This window comes from Perna viridis, chromosome 4, assembly GCF_037379345.1.
Source record: "Perna viridis isolate PV_CMFRI_1.1 ecotype Kerala chromosome 4, ASM3737934v1, whole genome shotgun sequence".
In the NCBI taxonomy this organism is placed as follows: Eukaryota; Metazoa; Mollusca; class Bivalvia; order Mytilida; family Mytilidae; genus Perna; species Perna viridis.
This window is the reverse complement of record NC_142448.1, coordinates 34233006-34250723: the sequence shown is the minus strand read 5'-3', so window position 1 is coordinate 34250723 and position 17718 is coordinate 34233006. Positions and strand designations below refer to the sequence as shown.

At 32.4% G+C, this 17718-nt stretch overlaps 1 protein-coding gene across 1 annotated transcript; it reads right to left on the bottom strand.

Moving 5' to 3' along the window:
* Nucleotides 1–855: 855 nt before the first annotated feature.
* On the bottom strand, nt 856–15055 carry LOC148619853 (uncharacterized). The gene is made up of 11 exons (XM_088580205.1): nt 14987–15055; nt 11990–12085; nt 10537–10607; nt 9951–10039; nt 8663–9468; nt 7995–8139; nt 6874–6982; nt 5927–6028; nt 5176–5274; nt 3531–3702; nt 856–2388 (listed from the first exon to the last, which is right to left on the bottom strand). Exons 1-11 carry the CDS (start codon nt 15019–15021, stop codon nt 2268–2270), a joined length of 1845 nt encoding a protein of 614 aa, XP_088436331.1. The 5' UTR covers nt 15022–15055; the 3' UTR covers nt 856–2267.
* Between the last annotated feature and the right edge of the window lie 2663 nt (nt 15056–17718).

Genomic DNA, 17718 nt, shown 5'->3' with positions numbered 1-17718 from the left:
ACCTAAAGAATTACGGATATAAAAATAATCAAATAACTGACATCCAATTACGTGGTAACTCACAACCTGCTGAAGCAGCATACCAAATTTAAATCTATTTCCAAGTACAACCTGACGAAAATTTATCATACAAACACCTAATTACCAATTAATCTTAATACATGCAAACAAATAAGGGGCCATCAAACAATAACATGATACTGACAGTTAATATGTCCTGAACTGGAAAAAAAACAGTGAGAGAAAGCAATTCTCCCAAATCCTTTACGTCATGTGATAATTCCGATGCCTTTTCACTTAATTCAATGGACCGATTCAGAACCTGTATGGCATTCTGGGATTGCTATTGTTCATGTCATCAATGCTTACAGATGGAAATTGAATTTTTGAATCAGTCCATTTGACACATATTATTTCAATATGTGTGTGGGTGTTAATGGTCATTCATCAGATTAGTTGTTATTTTGTTGTAGTGTGTTTGCCTTTCATGTAGAAATGTTTGGATTTAATCACAGGTTTTAATTTTGTAGATATCTTTTTCCCCTAATAGTTTTACATGACCAGCATTATAGGAGACAGAAGTTGATTTCACAAAAATTCCAAGTGTAAAATTGGTCAAAAGTAAAAAGTAATGAGGACACAATGCTAATTTCTGTTGTGATTTTGTAACATACGGCTTAATCTACACTAACAACTTTTGTGAAACCAACAACTCAGTGGCAACTGGGCAACTGCTTGAAGTCAAGTAAGCAAACATGAATACTAAATGGTTTGAAAAAATAAAAGGGAGTATTTTCCCCATGAAGTATGGGTACATTAAAACAAATGTCAAAGTACATTAAAACACAAAGGAAATGATTTCTTAAAAATGTTTAACCATTTTATTAAAGTATAGTAAAATATCACAGATAATTAGACAGTAACTAAGGTAAATAAATAATGTCAAGTCAAAAGTATACTATTACTCCTGTGAGTTAATGTGATTGGGGTTGTCAGCCATTAGTTGGCTGGTTCCATCAAATTAGGAAAATTAGATTAACAGATCTCTTAATATTATGTTTCAAGATTTTCTTTCTTAGATTTATCTAATAGATGTATAAATTATAAATACTGATCAAAATGATGGCAACTAACATTTGACCTAAAATGCACATTTGAATAGACAGACAACATGCTATTTTGTACAATAGTTTCTTATGAAAAAAACATTTTCATGAAAAATTGATTTGCCATGAAACAGTGATATTGCCTTCAACATTGATAATGCTTGAGTCACACATAGAGGACACTACTGTAGAGAACTATCAAATCAGCTTAAGGAGGTAGACCTAGGGTAAGGGAAATAACTCTTGAAATCAGGGATATGTTTGTATTATTTTCAGTTTTACCAAAGCCAATCTTTCATTTGAAACAATGAAATCAGTCCAAGTTACTTTGATGTTTACATGAGATTGATGTAAAATGCTGAATACAAAGGTTCCAATGATTTGAAAGATTTGTGTCCCCTACCCTTCTTAGGTACAAATTGCAGAAAAAAACAGACAAAATGTCTTATAAATACAACACAGCCTAATCAAGACATCAATGACAAGGAGAAATCGTAGTAAATTCTGTTTGAAAATAACAATATTGACATTTTTGTCCATGTAATCTATTACAAAAACTTCTCTGTGTCAAAGACAAATTGAAGAAGTGAGCATAAACAAGGAGAAGTTTTGCTCATTTCTCCTTCTTGATTAGGCCCTGAATATAAGCTTATTGCCCCTATTATACCAAAGATTTACTTCAACTAATTCAAGTATGACAATCAATGAAGAATAAAAAAAAAAATAATTGAAAAAAATTGATTTGGAAAAAGTACCAGATGCAATTTGTGCAAGTTAAACCAATGAAATTCGATACCACGTAAATTATATCATTTGTGTAAGTGATTCAGAATCTTCTGGAGTCAGAACTTTTTTCATGACACCAGAATGTTTAAAATATATCATTACCAATCTCAATGTCATATAAATACATGTACATGTACACATATATATATACATATAATGTAGGTAACATGTATTTAATATCTATTGCTTTATTTAAACAAGGTAAAAGAGGTCACCAAGTTAAGCTATTGTTAGCTCCTCAAGAAAGTTTTTTTTTATTCCATCAATGTTGTCCAAGCCAATTGTCACATCATGAGTTGTCCTCCATTACATTATCCATGGCTTCTGGAATCTTTTCTTTTTTCACAAATACTTTTGATACTGTTTACAGCCAAATCAAGAGCTGTCTCCAATTACACTATCTTCTAGTTCCTGTATAGTATCCCTGACCATCACAGGGAAAGTTGTGTCATCTGTGAGGAGTGAGAAAGCTGATCTCAAAAGTTGGATAAACTCACTGAAAATACAAAAAAAAATGCCCATGAATAAAACACTACATATACTCTTTTTTAAGATGGCTAGTTATCAATTTTTATTGCCATATTATTTGCATGTAAGACAAGCATCTGATTTGATATTATGGTATCAAGTGTAGGATTTAAGTATAGCTCCATTTAAAAATCATGCACAAGGTGATTTATCACTTATTAAGTATTCAATTATAAGAAGCCAAAGTCAATAAATCCTTTTAAATAGTCCCTGCTGGTATTTGTTTCCCCATGAATATTGTATATCATGGAATTATTTTTTTACAGGCCACAGTGTTACTTTTTATATAATTTTGGTGGGAAATTTTTTCTGACAAATTTTTCTGTAACTAAAATTTTTTTACAAATATTTGATAACCCAACATTCACATACACTTCAACTTTTAGATAAAAGCCTTGTCTATAAAACCTTATGAAGGGTTTCCAATCCAAATATTTTTTGTGTAAAAGTTATGCACAAATCACTAGTTTCAGAGTTCACAAATTTGATAGTTATCAATAAGTATTCTACTTAAATGTAAGAATCAAATGTGAATGGACCAATATTTACCTACATGTACAAGAATTAAGTGCTAATCAAATGAAATGAATATATAACAAAAGATGCTCATAGATATTGAAGACAAGGGAGTCCTCATCTGTAACTGGAAAATTTTATGTCCAAATAAATTTTTCAACCACTAAAAGGGGGAGTTCAAACAACCAGATCATCCAGGACTTTTCACCTGGTAATTACAGGTACCCTAGAAATGTGCAACATATGTTGATTTTTTTATGTGTAGTATGTCATCTATGAATTACACTCCTACAATGAATTAGACTGGATGAGTCAAGAAACAGAAGACTATTTTGAGTTAGGAGTTCATGTGTAAGCGCCTGCAGCTACTAAAAACCTATCTTAATTTAAGGTAAGGAAAACAAAAGAAATCCTGAACCTGGGAACCATGTGTACACTCCAATTGTTAAAAAAGACTTGAATTCCTCAAACTTGTGAAAGATAACATGATCTTTAATCTTCACTCATGTAATAACCTATATTTATTACACATCTACCTTTATTAAGGATGTAGTGAGACTGTCTTGAATAAGAAGTCATCTATAACTCATATACCTTGATTTCGGGTGAAGAGACTTAAGAAATGGAAGTATATCTTGAGCTAAGTAGTCATGTATACGGGACTGTAGTTGTAGGTACTGTATTTGGAACATCAAATTGGTGTATCTTTCTAGTTGTTTTACTGATCTGTACTGAATCACTGCTGGTCGAGGTGGTAACCAGATTCCTGTACAAAAGTAACAAATTCATATGAATAACTTCTGACGTGACTAGTACATGCAAAAATATTCAGAAATGTTGAATTTGAATTCTCATGTGGATTGTCTAAGCCTTCCATACAGAATATGGTTCGGAATAAATGCCAAACTCTGTTGGCCTTCACCAAAATTAACAAAACGATTAAAATCCAACACTCACAACACAATACAGTATTTATTAAATACAAATGTATACAAACAAACAAAAACAAATTCCATTAAACCAGTTCTTGACTGGAGACAATTGTGATGTCTTAATCATATGATTTACAAAGGAATTGGCAAAATTTACACTTGACAAATATTTGACCAATCAGAATTCAACATTATTGTATTCAGTGTAATCAGCATAAAATATTATTGCACTAACTTTGCCATTAAACATGTCATTTCCAAACAAGTTCAAAAACATGTCTGGACCTGGGTCACCTTCATATATTTGACAACACATAAATATCTTTTAAGCACTAATACTAAGCAAGTTAAAAAACTATAATGTGGGTAAAAAAATTCACTAAGTATGTATGGGTACTTATGATTGCATATATTGCTGAAAAAATGGCAACCTCAGACAGGTAAAATTCATACTTAATATTTGTCTAATGTCTTCATAATAAAGGTGCTCATATTCAGTATGTATATATACTCTGTGCTATCTTAAAATAATATTGGTTTTATACTTTTTGAGTTACAGATCACACAAAGAAGGTATCATCTACAACACAAAGCAACAAGAACGGCTAAGTTAAACAAGCTTAAAATTGTTCTCCATATTGGGAAGTTCTCCATAATAGGAGGTTCTCCATAATAGGAGGTGCATATTCTCAATATTATAGTAAACACTGTGCAAAGTTAGAGTACTATTGGTTCAATACTTATTGAGTTACAGATTACAAAATGTATGTACCCCCTAAGTGTGATTGAGTTGAGAGCCTACTAGACCGGCTTTCAGTGTTGGTAATACAGAACCAAATAACTGTTGAAACTTCCCTGCACATCATAAATATGCATGAAACTTAAAATGCTTAAAACGCTTAAAAGTCAATCTGTCATATTGTGCATTGATTAGTCGATTTTACCTTTTGTGTCCCATGGCAAATACTTGAATAACATGCATTTAAGGACAACAGACTTTTATATATTGGACAGACTCCAAGTACTAGTTTTTAGTACTAGGGTTTTAATGGACTGGCTCACAGAAGTAACAGCCCACAGGTAGGCATTTCAGCAAACTTGAACATATTATTCTGATTTCAAGCCAACCATCCATTGGTCTGTTTGTTATATGCAACAGGTTTGGTAGAAAAGCAATGACTGCCAGTTTAAAAGTGATTGGAATAACTAGGGATTGAACCAAACTCCAAAACTTGAGGTTTTCGAGAACATGAAGTATGAATGAATATTGCTTTACTTGCTCTGTGCAAGGAGATAATTGTAATTACCTCTCATATCACTTCCAACCAAAAGATTTGAGTTATCTCCCTTTGGTGGGTTCATTTGAACAATACAGGTGCCAATATAATCTGCATTATCTATACAATCTAAAAATATATAATAGAACAGAGGCATGAAGACAATGTCAACAGAAAACAATCATTTCCAATTTTAGACATAAAAAATAATGACAAGATCTTTCACATATTTGGACCTTGATCACAATCATACATTTGTCAGGACTTAAAAAAACTTTAATATATATATAAATGAATCAGAGCACACAGCTAAGTTTGATAAGGTTGAAATTCATATTAAATATTTGTCAATTTTACTCCATAACAAGAAGTGCACACCTTAATATGTATATAAACATTACACAGTGTTTGAACATAATTAAATTGATACTTTTTAGTTCAAGATTACACAATGTAAATACAATCAACAAGTTAGTGAAAACATCTTGTCAAGTTTCACCATAATAAAAGGTGCAGATCTACTATATGTACACATTGTGATATTAGTGTAATACTTTTTGATTTATTGATTACACCAAGTAGGTATCCCTAAGGAGTGCTGGCTACTTCACCTACTTTCCCCATTTGTCACAAAGGTAATGAAAAGAGGAAATGCTTTAAAGTATTTTGTTTAGATACTAATCTGAGGATTGAAAAATATGTAATACTTTTCAGTTCAAACTCTTGTTCCAATATGTATGTTTCAATACTTAAGTGAATGTCTGTAGATAGATTGAATTACCTCCATCTAAATTCATTCTCTGTTCTTCAACTTGCTGGAATGTAGACAAGATAAACTCCAGGGTTTTTCTTGATCTGAGTATTTCATAAGGAGACGATGATTCTAAAAAAATATATCTTTTATTACTCCTGTTGCTCTGGTTTTATTTAGCTTCTTTTACTGGAGACTTGTATTTTTACAGTAAATAATATAATTAACTTCAGGAAATGGAGTTAGTCTTCTCTTGAGAAAATGGACCAAAATATTTAAACTTTCTATCAAACTTTATCAATTAAAATACCTATGAAATAAAAAAGAAAACTCATTGTATATCTCCTTTTTAATTGTCCAGTAAAATACCTTTCACAGGAAATAGTCATTCAATCAAGCAAAGACCAACTATATATCCTAAAGTTAACTATTTTACTCATTGTAAAAAAACTGGTAAATTAAGAGAAATAGAGGAAAGAATTAATAATTGTGTATCTGTATGATGACATTCATGTAAGGACATTGTAATTACGTTGGTGAATATCGTCCCAAGCATAGCTTGCAAGTAAAGTTTGATATTCTGGATGAGGGACGATAATATCACATAATATAACTGGTATAACCCTTTTACTAATTAGTAATCAATTTATTAGACATCTTTAATTTCAAAATCATGTAATCAAACACAAAAGAGGTAAAATATGGGTGAATCTGTTACATCAAAACAAGAAAAACAAACACCAAAAACAAAATTTGACCTCAGGGTCAAAGAACAAGATTTGAATACACTGGTAAATGAGTCATAGTATTGACCTTGTCTACCCTTACGTCAAATATCAAAAGTGTATCGTAAAAGACAAAAAGATTGCAGCTTGGATGTTGTTTTGTTATAGACACAAAGATGGACAGATTTGACTATAGGATGTCAGCAACTCTATATATGTATGTGTGATAATAAGGTGTTTACAAAACTTTACCAGAAATATAATCTAAATCAAGGGAACACAGCAATGACTTAAGGTTTCTGTAAATATTAGTCAGTTCATGAAAATTCTTCATCAATGTCCATTCTTCTATATCTGTAAACTGAAAAGAAACATCAAATAAAATCGTGTAATAAGATTTTAGAATAATTTCTTTTTTCAACAAGGTTTTTTTTTAAATTATGAAATTCCCACTGTTGTGAGTTGAATGTGTCATATAATTCTTTCTCCAATTTTAAGCCGATGATTAAAATTGCACTTGACTTTTTAGCCACCAAAAGATGATTAAATTTCTGCGAGAGTTTCCTGCCATTTCACATTTCCGAGTTTCTACAGATTTTATGGGAGAAACAGATTCTCCCTAAATGCTTTTGGGGATAACAAGATTTCTGCACTCTCGATAGATAAATTTAAGATTTAACCCACTAACTGAAGCTCATGAGTTGAAATTTTAAAATTTAACAATTTTGAGTGGAAAATTGATGTAATCCTCTCGAGACTGAAGAAGAATCCAAATTTACATAATTCAAATATCACAAATATAAAACTATAAAAGACCACTGTCTGGAACTAAAACATTGGAATCCAATTATGAGGCAAACATAATTCCAACATATATACAAATCAATATCAAAGTTGTCAATGTTTCCCATTTCTATGCACATAAAAATGCATCATTTATGACATTTACCAGTTTCCTCTGTAATTCCTTAGGTTGAAGATAATGTCACTTTCTATTAAGCTTTTTAAGAAATGTACAAAAGTCATTCACTAATTGTTAATTTAACAAAATACACATCACCTACTAAATAAAATATTTCCTACTTCATCTTGCCTGCTTTAATAGCGTCTGGTAACTGTACACCAACTTATTTACATTAGCAATTTAATTCCGCTAATTTCCTGTCCGTACATTACTGAATAGATGTAAGACAGAATGTAAGTTGTCATAGTAAGTGGCAGCAAAATTAAACTGATATTGTGACATACAAAAATATCAGCAAAGATAAGATGGTTTACAGTATATATTAAATGGAAGAAGTTTTTAGCATTGCCTTCAAAATTATAACATCATTCATTCATGTTTACGTAAACAACAAAAGTGTCACACATACCCTAGACTCTATGGCAGCTTGGATTTTACTGGAGGAATGTGTATTGTCAACTTTCTTTGTCATTCTATAAACCTCAAGCTTCTGCCTCAATTTTCTGTTGTGACTAGCAAGTTTTTTCAGCTTTCCAGGAATAGTTATACTGGATCTGAATATAAAAAAAGTTTGCATAATAATGGTTCAATAATTTTTTGAGTTACAGACTATAAAACAAGGTATCCCTAAGCTCGATGGATGAACAGACTTGTAGCTACATGTACTATATCTGCTTCAACTGCTAACATTATCACAAAGCAAAACCATGCTAAAGCCTACATAAAACTATTCCCTCTTTTACCTTATTTATTATTTAGAATAATCTGAACTAAAATATCTGAAAACAATAAAAAAAAAAAAAAAAAGTTACTTCCATGAAAAAATAATGTTGAGTATAATATGAAGCATGGGAAGACGAAAAGAAAACAAAATACCAAGATTATAAACAAAAGGAGTGCACAATGCCTATCATACAATATTCTGCCTTGAACTGATGAAGGTAATTTGTAAGAGCATAAACTATTTGTAAGGTGACATCATGTTACACGAAAAGTATGGGTATACAATGTACTTTTCAAGAAATCATTTTTTTTTAAAAGTGCCTAAAGATGAAATCTTCACTATTCTAAACATACCCATCAGTCAATAAACTGAATTTCTTTTTAGCAGGATTTTCATCTTCAATTTTCATTTCCTCCATTTTGGCTTCCAAGTTTTTGTTTGGAAGCAAATCATCTCCAGAAGTTTTCCTTTGATGAATGTTATCTTGGTTATCTAAGCTGTCTCCCCTTGGTGAATTCTCTTCTTTTGAAGTGTTTATTTCTTCATTAACATCCACTAAGGAGTTAGAGTTACTTTCATCATCACCATGAACATCATTGTTCTTCTTATCTGAGACTGGCTTCTTATTTATTTCCTTGCAGCCAGACCCTTCTCTCTGCAAATTTTTCTTCTCCAAAACTGGCTTTTTGTCAGCCTTTTTCATATCCTGTCCCCCAATACTTTTGCCTGGTTGCCTATAACGACTAGCTGATTGAGGACGTGTCTTAGGAGCAGTCTGAGTGATTGAGGTAGACTTTTTTGGAAACGGTATTGTTGGATTAGTCTGGAATGGTGCCTTCACATGTGATTGTGTTTGCCGTGGAGGCTTTTTTACTTCTACTTTTGGTTTGACTCTACTATTAATATTATTCTTGTTCTTATCATTGTTCAGGACTACAGATTTGGGAACAGAAATATTTTTGGTAACCACAGGTCTGCCATACTTCATTTGTATCTTTTGCTCTGTCAAGCATGTATTATTTGAGCCCTCCCTGATTTCTTTAATTGAAAGTTCATCTTTGATTTCAGATACCCTTTCATCATTTTGTACCACTGAATTATTCTTTGATTGGTCTTCAGCCTTTGGAGAATTTTTACTTGGTCTTTTTGGTTCTGCAATCTAATAACAATACCAATTAATTAACACTATAGCTGTGACAATGATATGTAATGTCACCATGAAAGTCAAAATTTGGTAAATTTTTATCGTCTTTCCTTAGGCTGTTTCAGTTACCTTGTCTTTGAATCTATAGGCCTTTTTTCAAGGTTTAATTGTCCTTGACTTATTAGCTATTTCAGTAACCTTGTCTTTGACTTCATAGACTTTTTTTAAAGTTATATTTTTCTTGACTTACGGTAAGTTTTTTCAATGACCCTTTCCTTGACTTTTAAGTTTTGTCAGTTTACTTTTCTTTGACTTTACAAGCTTTTTCAGTAACCCTGTCTGACTTCATAGGAATTTTGTTTAAAGTCATATTTTCCTTGACTGAAGTTTTTTCAGTTACCTTTCCTTGACTTTTAAGTTTTTTTCAGTTAACTTTTCTTTGACTTTTAAGTTTTTTCAGTTACCTTTTCCTTGACTTTCAAGTTTTTTTCAGTTACCTTTTCTTTGACTTTATAGGCTTTTTCGGCTTTAACTAGTAATTTGTTAACTAGGTCCAATTCAGCTTTTTCTGCAGCAGACATTGCATCTAAAATTACATTTTTCAGAAAACATGTATCTAGTATTCAACATCTAAAATCTGAATTATAACAACATTCCCTCAACAACATTGATTTCATTGAATAATATAGTTAACTTCAGGGTATTATTCCACAGTTTATATCCTCAATCTTTTTGTACATGAGCACAAACACTGCTTTTAAGGAGGTAAACCTAGGGTAAGGGACAAAACTCTTACAAATCATTGGAATGTTTGTATTCAGCATTTTACATCAATCTTAAGTAAGCATCAAAGTAACTTGGACTGATTTCATTCTGTTTCAAAAGGAAGGTTGATAGGCTTTGGTAAAATTAAAAATATGATACAAACATATCACTGACTTCAAGAGTTATTTCCCTTACCCTAGGTCTACCTCCTTAAGATTAATATTTTAATTTCCACAGATCAACAGTTGTATTGAATGGTAATAACTAAATTGTATTTTAAAATTTGTCATCAACAATCAATTTAATAGATAAATGTACCTTCCACTTTTTTCTTGCATTCTTCTTTTTTCTTTGTAGCTTCATCTTCATTCTTCTCCTTTTCCATAGCCCTGATAAATGTTAAAACACATACATATTCATGTATGACAGTATATATGTAATTCAAACAGCTGGCATTGCTGTCAGTGCTTTAACATTATGAAACAGACTTACAATAAATTTACATGAACCAATGTTAAGAACATTCTAATATTCTATTTTAATTCAAAAATATAAAAGGATATTTTAGTAGAACTTTTTTAAATCCAAAAGCTTTCAAAAGTAAAATAAAAGTATATGGTGACACCGCCACAATATTGCACCAAATCATCCACTCACAATATTGCACCTACGTCACCAAATGCCGTTCCAGCCAGTATATGATTTATATTAAGGGACATTGTAACTGATAAGACATTTTTCATTCACACTTTATTTTTGTAAGTTTGTAAACATCTGCATGAACATTTGATCATATTATCAAGTATATATTCTACTCATTCATTTAAAGCTGCATTAGCTGCCAAATTTGTTCAGTTTTGATTCTACTGAATTTTGCTGATTCAATGAAATAAGTTTGTAGTAATGCATTTTATGCAATTAATGTTGATAATACCTACAGAATATTTTTTTAATCAGAGAAGATCGATGGGTCGGATCTAATTATTATTCGCCATTACTTCCGAAGATTGCCGACAAGACATTCACCAGGGTTAAAAATACTTTAACCTTGGTAAAAAAAAAATAACAATAACGGATACAAAGGTAAGCACGTGTCTTGTTTTCATTTCATTTCATCTATTTCTTGATTGGTTTTCAAATAAATAATGGCCATATTTGAGCTGCATTATATCACAATACGTAAAATTTCAAAAAGATCCATGCGTTATATTTGAACCTTTTCCTTTATGGCTTGAGTCCGTCAGTCTTCCTTGCCGTTGAATAACCACTTTCGCTTTGCAATCAGATTTGTTATTAAAGAAGCGACCCTTACAGCACATTCAAGGTCACCAGAAGGCATACGAACATATCTCGGTTGATTTTTTGTCTTGCAAGACAATAAATATATCGACACCGATTTCATGTATTTAATGCATTTCATTTGTTAATATCAAATAAAATTGCACAAGAAATGTGCAATTTAGTAGAAATAATTCAAAGTTAAGGTATATTTCAAAAGAAACAAAAATTAACAAAAATGACAGCTAATGCAGCTTTAAGGAGGTAGACTTTAGGTAAGGGATACAACTCCTACAAATCATTGGTACATTTGTATTCAGCATTTTACAACAATCTTAAGAACTTGGACTGATTTCATTCTGTTTCAAATGAAAGCTTGATAGGCTTTGGTGAAATTGAAGATGATACAAACATAATGACTTCAAGAGTTATGTCCCTTACCTTAAGTCTACCTCCTTAAATGACTCCAAAACTTCATTTTTTTTGTACTCACCAAGGTTTGAACAAATTGTGATATCCTTTGCATGATTTCTGCACAACATTTTTCTTTCTTTCAATTTCATTCAACAAGAGTAAAATTTTCTGCAAGCTGTAATTACAATTGATAAATGTATATTATTATCTTAGAGGTTTAAAAAAACAGGCTTTTCATCAGTTAATCTAAATACAATGAACCCTGTCTAAAAATATTATAAAAAAAACTGTCTAAACCAGACAGTTTAACAAGTTTCTATGTATTAGGAAACTGAACACATTACAAAACCCAAAAGAGATTGGTTTAGACAGGATTTCAGTGTTTGAAACTAACTTCATTTGTTTGATGGTCGACAGGGCTACCTTACAGGTAAAACAGGTAGTCTGCAGATGGTAATGACAGTTCTGGTCTTAGATCTTATTAAAAATAATGCAAAATTTAGATAGCCCATAGGACAACCATGAACATTTTTCAGGTAGTCCTATCCAAAATTAGGGTGGCACAGGACTACTGGACTACTGTTAGTGTCGATCCCTGGTTTTCTTACAGTCACTACTAGCTGACAAAATAAAACATCTCATGATCTGTGGCCAGTAAGGCACTTCAAAAGTCATCATTGATATTCACTGGGGAAGTGATTCAGGTAGTTTGACTTCTATCATAAGACTTATTGTACATGCATGTAGACACCAATGAATTAAGTGTTGCATAACCACTAATTCGCTTCTTACACGCAAACAGATCAAGCTCCAACAGTATAGAGATTTATGATGGACTATTAGTCTTGATGGATAAAGTCCTCCTAAACACTTATCATCTGCAGGTGCTTAAGCATGGCTGAGATGCCAATAATTTAGCCGCCCACAAAGACAATAAAACCCCTTTGCTGGCTGTGTATGTTGTTCATCCAATATTATTATCAATTGAACAAGTAATTTTCCCTTGAGTTCTATCCCCTTTTTTATCAATTGTTGTGATTAAAATCTACAACTTGTGAATCTTAATCAAATTTCATAATTCTCATAGTATTCATCTGTCTTTTTTTTTTCAAAGTGATGCATTGTTGACAAAAGAATTTTTTTTAATCTCTGTAGACATATTTTAAAAATAAACAACAATAACCTGCAGAAGGTTTTTGGTTGCATTGAATCGACATTAACCAAAAATGGCCATAGTTTACAGAACACTGCAAATTTGACTATGTTGGCATGTAAACAATAGGATGCTTTATACATTTGTACATGTACATGTAAATGTTATTCCAAATTAGGAAATTTTTATTGATGTACTGGAATTGAAAAAGTTGAGTTTTGACATGTAAGGAAAAAAATAGTGTGATGCCATGTTACTTAACTACCTGTAATTAAACTGAAACACAAATACATGTAAAAGACCACAATTTGCATAAACCATTAAACATATGATTACATTCATCTCTTTTCAACTTTTGCATGCTGGACAAGGAGTAGTTCTTGTCCGGAAGTAATTTTCGCCAATTGATTTTTCCTCTTCTCCAAGATAATGTCCAAAATTAAAGACAAACAGTTATAAAGATTGCTGATATTTTACTCTATAAATGAGCGATTTTCATCGAGGGATAAAATTTTGGCGAGCAAAGAGGTGGGAATTGCCTCTATCTTGAAAATGGCAAGATCTACTCTTTGACCAGTATAAATTAGAGATTTAAAAGACACAGGACAGGTGTGTAACCATTCTGCTTATAAATATTTCTATAATATTGATATGCTCCATGGTTGTATTATCAACTGGGTTTAGTATACTTATGGCCTGTAAAACCATCAATGTCCAGTTTATGCATGTAAAATCATTCTAGTATACTTTGCAAATGCAATTGAGAACCACACCAGTCTCGGAAAACATTTTCTATATTCAATGATTAAATACAAATCTTATTTTAGTTTTTTCCAAGATAGGGATGCTCAAATCATGGCACTGGAACAAAATCAACCTACCAGTCAATTGGACCTAAGACATTTCAGACTATGACAACCCATAATTTTTTATGAATGCCCATACATATTTCAGTGATACAAGTCGTTTCGGCTATAGTACCATCTTGGCCATAGTCACTTCGGCCATAATTAACTCGGCCACAGCATATTTCATCCACAGATTTAAAAATATTGTCCTCTGTTTTTAATATTACACCAATTTGTATATATAAACTCATTTAAGTAAAATAAAGATGGGAATAAAATAAAAATTGATTAAATAAGAGAATTAATCATTAAAAGAAAAACCATAAAATAATAGATATATATATATATATATATCACATTGGGCAACACTTGTGGTCGGTAAGCATTCCAAAATTTCATGTATATTATACAAACTTGGTAGAAGTCTGTTATCTATATCATTGCAATACTTTCAAATTTTGAACTTGATGTCAACTAAAAAGTTGCATCTACTTCTTAAAATTTGTAGTTTAATAAAAGATTTCTCAGTTCCGACCAAGCAACATAAAAAGGAGCTCAACATGCTAATCCCTTTCACTATTCACTACAGTGTTTTCATGTGTGCTATGCAGCCAACATATCTGACTGCAGCAACATGCTCCACATATCATTCTTTACAAAGAATTTGCAAAGATTTGCCGTTTGTATATCAACGATTCCGTATAACTATAAGACACTTTTAAACTCTAATAAAACTACTTTTTCCTCCAAAAAAAAAAAGACATATGATAAATATATTACACAACGAAACCAATTAAATGTTAATTAACCTGTGATATATAAATTGAATACATATTGAAAACCGTGGTCGAAACGACTATGACCGAAAAGTAATGTGTCTGAAACGTTCTATGGTCGAGATGACTATGTCTATGAGTTTGAAAGGTGCCCGTGTTTCTTCGGAGCGTTTAAGGTTTCACCTTCTCATATCATGGAGACGAGAAATATGAATCTTTAAATATATCTTGAGTTTGAGTGAAAATGAAAATAAAAATTTCATCCATTTGTCAAATTTTGAAAATAAATAAACAACAACCTGTCAAAAAATTCAGTTTTCGTGTAGGCTGCCATGACAGTTCCAATACGAGGTTATTTACATTCTGACATAAAACCCATATAAATTTTCTTATCCAAGAGCATAGAAACGACCCAACACAAAATTTCGGTATCAAGGACCATGATGTATAGAGACAGAGAGTGTTTATTCGTGTGAAATTTGACGGTTCCCGTTTGACGAATGATGTACTAATTAAAGATAAAGATCCTTGAAAATTTATTCTTACCAGTTGCTCTATATGCTAATGTGGTGTACTGTCGTGTTTTCTTGGTAGATTGTTATCAATTTCTTTTTCATCGTTATTATCATGGTTTCTTAGCCTTTACCTCATTTATTCAAATCTCGAATCTTCTCGTGTTATCCATCCGTAGTACATGTCCCAGCCATTTCCATCTTCTTCGCTTGATGGTAACACGTATCTTTTCCATGTCTGACTCAGCTTTTTTTCTCACCTCATCGTTTGTTACATTCTGTGGCCAGTAGATCTTTAAGATTCTCCTCAGGCTTTTATGGAGAAAGGTGTCCACCAAGTTTTCATCGTTTTTGGTCATTTTCCACGTTTCGCTTCCGTAGAGAAGGACAGATAAGATGTTTGAATTGAAAAGACGGAATTTAGTTCTTTTCGAGATTTGACTGTTGTTCCAAATGGGAGATAATCTGTTGTAGGTTGACCTTCCTTAGCCAATTCTTCGTCTAATATCTTCGTTGGCGCCTCCTGAGTTGGTTAAAATGGCTCCTAGGTATGTGAAAGTATTGACATCTTCTATCACCGTTTCGTTGGTGCTAGTGATAGGCTGGTTTGTACTGGCATTAAATCTCACCACTTGTTTTTCCTGCATTTATCTTTAGGCCGGTGGAGTGGGCAAATTTGCTTACATTATCAAATTTCCTCTGTAGTTGTTCTTTTGTACTTGATACCTCACATCATGAACACGCATATTTGCTACTGAGCCACTTATTCCAAGACGCCAGCTAGATGAACTTCATTTCACCCCCCCCCCCCACCCCCGAAAAAAAACTTGCAACTTATAAGTTTTGCCGTCTATTGTAACTTCACCTTCTTAGTGTAATTTGTTGATTTCTACGAAAACGGGTAATAAGGAAAATATAAATGTTAGTAGGTTTCTTGACATTTAACGATTGTCTTTTGGTTAGATGCAAATAAATTCATGTTAAAAAGAGATCACAACATAACTTGACAAACGGCTAATTCATTACCCGAGATTTTGAATCTAACTTTACCTGGCTTGTGATCTGTAGGTATCGAATCGTACTGTTGTCGAACCTCGCTTTTGAAGTCAACAAAAGCTCCTGGTATATTATCTGGCGTTCGCTGTGTAGTGCATTGCCATTTCGAATCGATAAAACCGCGGTAAGTCCTTTGATTTTATTGCTAACTCATGATAAACCTGATCACCGAGAGGAAAATTTCCTTCATTTTTAATTCTTCATCTGTGGATTGTAAACTTTGCAATTTGTAATATTTTCATTTTCATTAATTGAAATACTGCTGATACAAGGGTTATTCCGTATGATTCTGCAAACCAAAGCGTTTTTTTTTCTTCAAATAATCAAAGTTCATGACACATCTAGCTGTTTTTCCAAGACCATCGAAGTGTTTTTCTTTGTTTTTTTTTTTGTCGTGTGATGATTATCGACTCGGAACTTCTGTAAAGCAAGATTCCTCTATCTTCCGGAAATCACATTACTTTTTGGGGAAGTTTTCTTTTCTCTTTTTCTAACTCCTTTTGGAGGTTTTTGCACTTTGCAGACAACTTGACATTTTCGTCTTCAAATTTGGAAAGTTTGTAAGACAAATCAGGCACATTTTCAAGTTCTGAACGGAAAATAGCAACCTTGGTTATACTTTACCCGTAAGAATGTCCTTAACTGGTTGATAACTTGGTTAGCTATGGTAGGTAGTCTGTTGTCTATTCTTTCCACATCTTTCAGTTGAAAATTTTGAATTTGCGTGTTTAATATCTCTATGAGTGATTGGTCTTTTGGAAATTCTGACGAGCTTTGTGCAAATCACGAAGGAAGGATTTCTTAAATTTAATAATCGGCGTGACTTTGTATTGTTGTCCAATGCCGTGGTTTCTAATCCTACATAAAGATCGATGAATTAAGTTTTGATCGACCATACTCGGTAAAATTGTCCGACATCTGGTCTATTTAAATTTTAACGTAGTTCATTAGTCTTCAAAGAGTAATCAAGGGAACCAAGGTTATAGCGGTAATCAAAAGAATATAATCCAGGGACAAAGACCAGACATGGAAAACAGACACATACAACAAAGAACATAAAGTAACTAAAATCATACATACAAAGTAACAAAAGTAAATGAGCAACTCGGACTCCACTAAAAACTGGGAGCATGGACCAGGTGCACCGGTAGGGTAAGCGTCCTCTGCTTTTCTAGAAACACCCGCCGAGTTGCTCATAAAAAGTCAAGTCCGGGGTAGACAAACGAGAAAAGGCAAACTATGACTTCAATTTTGTAGCAACATAACCCTGTTCCAGAAGCCTATTTGTTAGAGTTCTAGCGCGATACAAAAAGTCTGCGTAGTTACGGCAAGCTCTGGCATAACGTATGAGTTGTGATATGAACACTCTATACGCAGGAGCCGAAGGGATGTTGCCACAGATGAAAGGAACGTTGACAATTTTGAATGAAAAGTCATCACGTTGGTTGTAAAGTTTGGTCAAT

What these genes read in the sequence shown, in the direction of transcription:
- LOC148619853 (XM_088580205.1), bottom strand. Translation starts at nt 15,021, where the DNA reads ATGGCAGCCTACACGAAAACTGAATTTTTTGACAG. An exon ending in GAGAATGAATTTAGATGGAG is followed by an intron (nt 5,275 to 5,926) that starts GTAATTCAATCT and finishes ATATATTTTTAG; the next exon opens with ATTGTATAGATAATGCAGAT. An exon ending in GGTTGGAAGTGATATGAGAG is followed by an intron (nt 3,703 to 5,175) that starts GTAATTACAATT and finishes ACTTTTGTACAG; the next exon opens with GAATCTGGTTACCACCTCGA.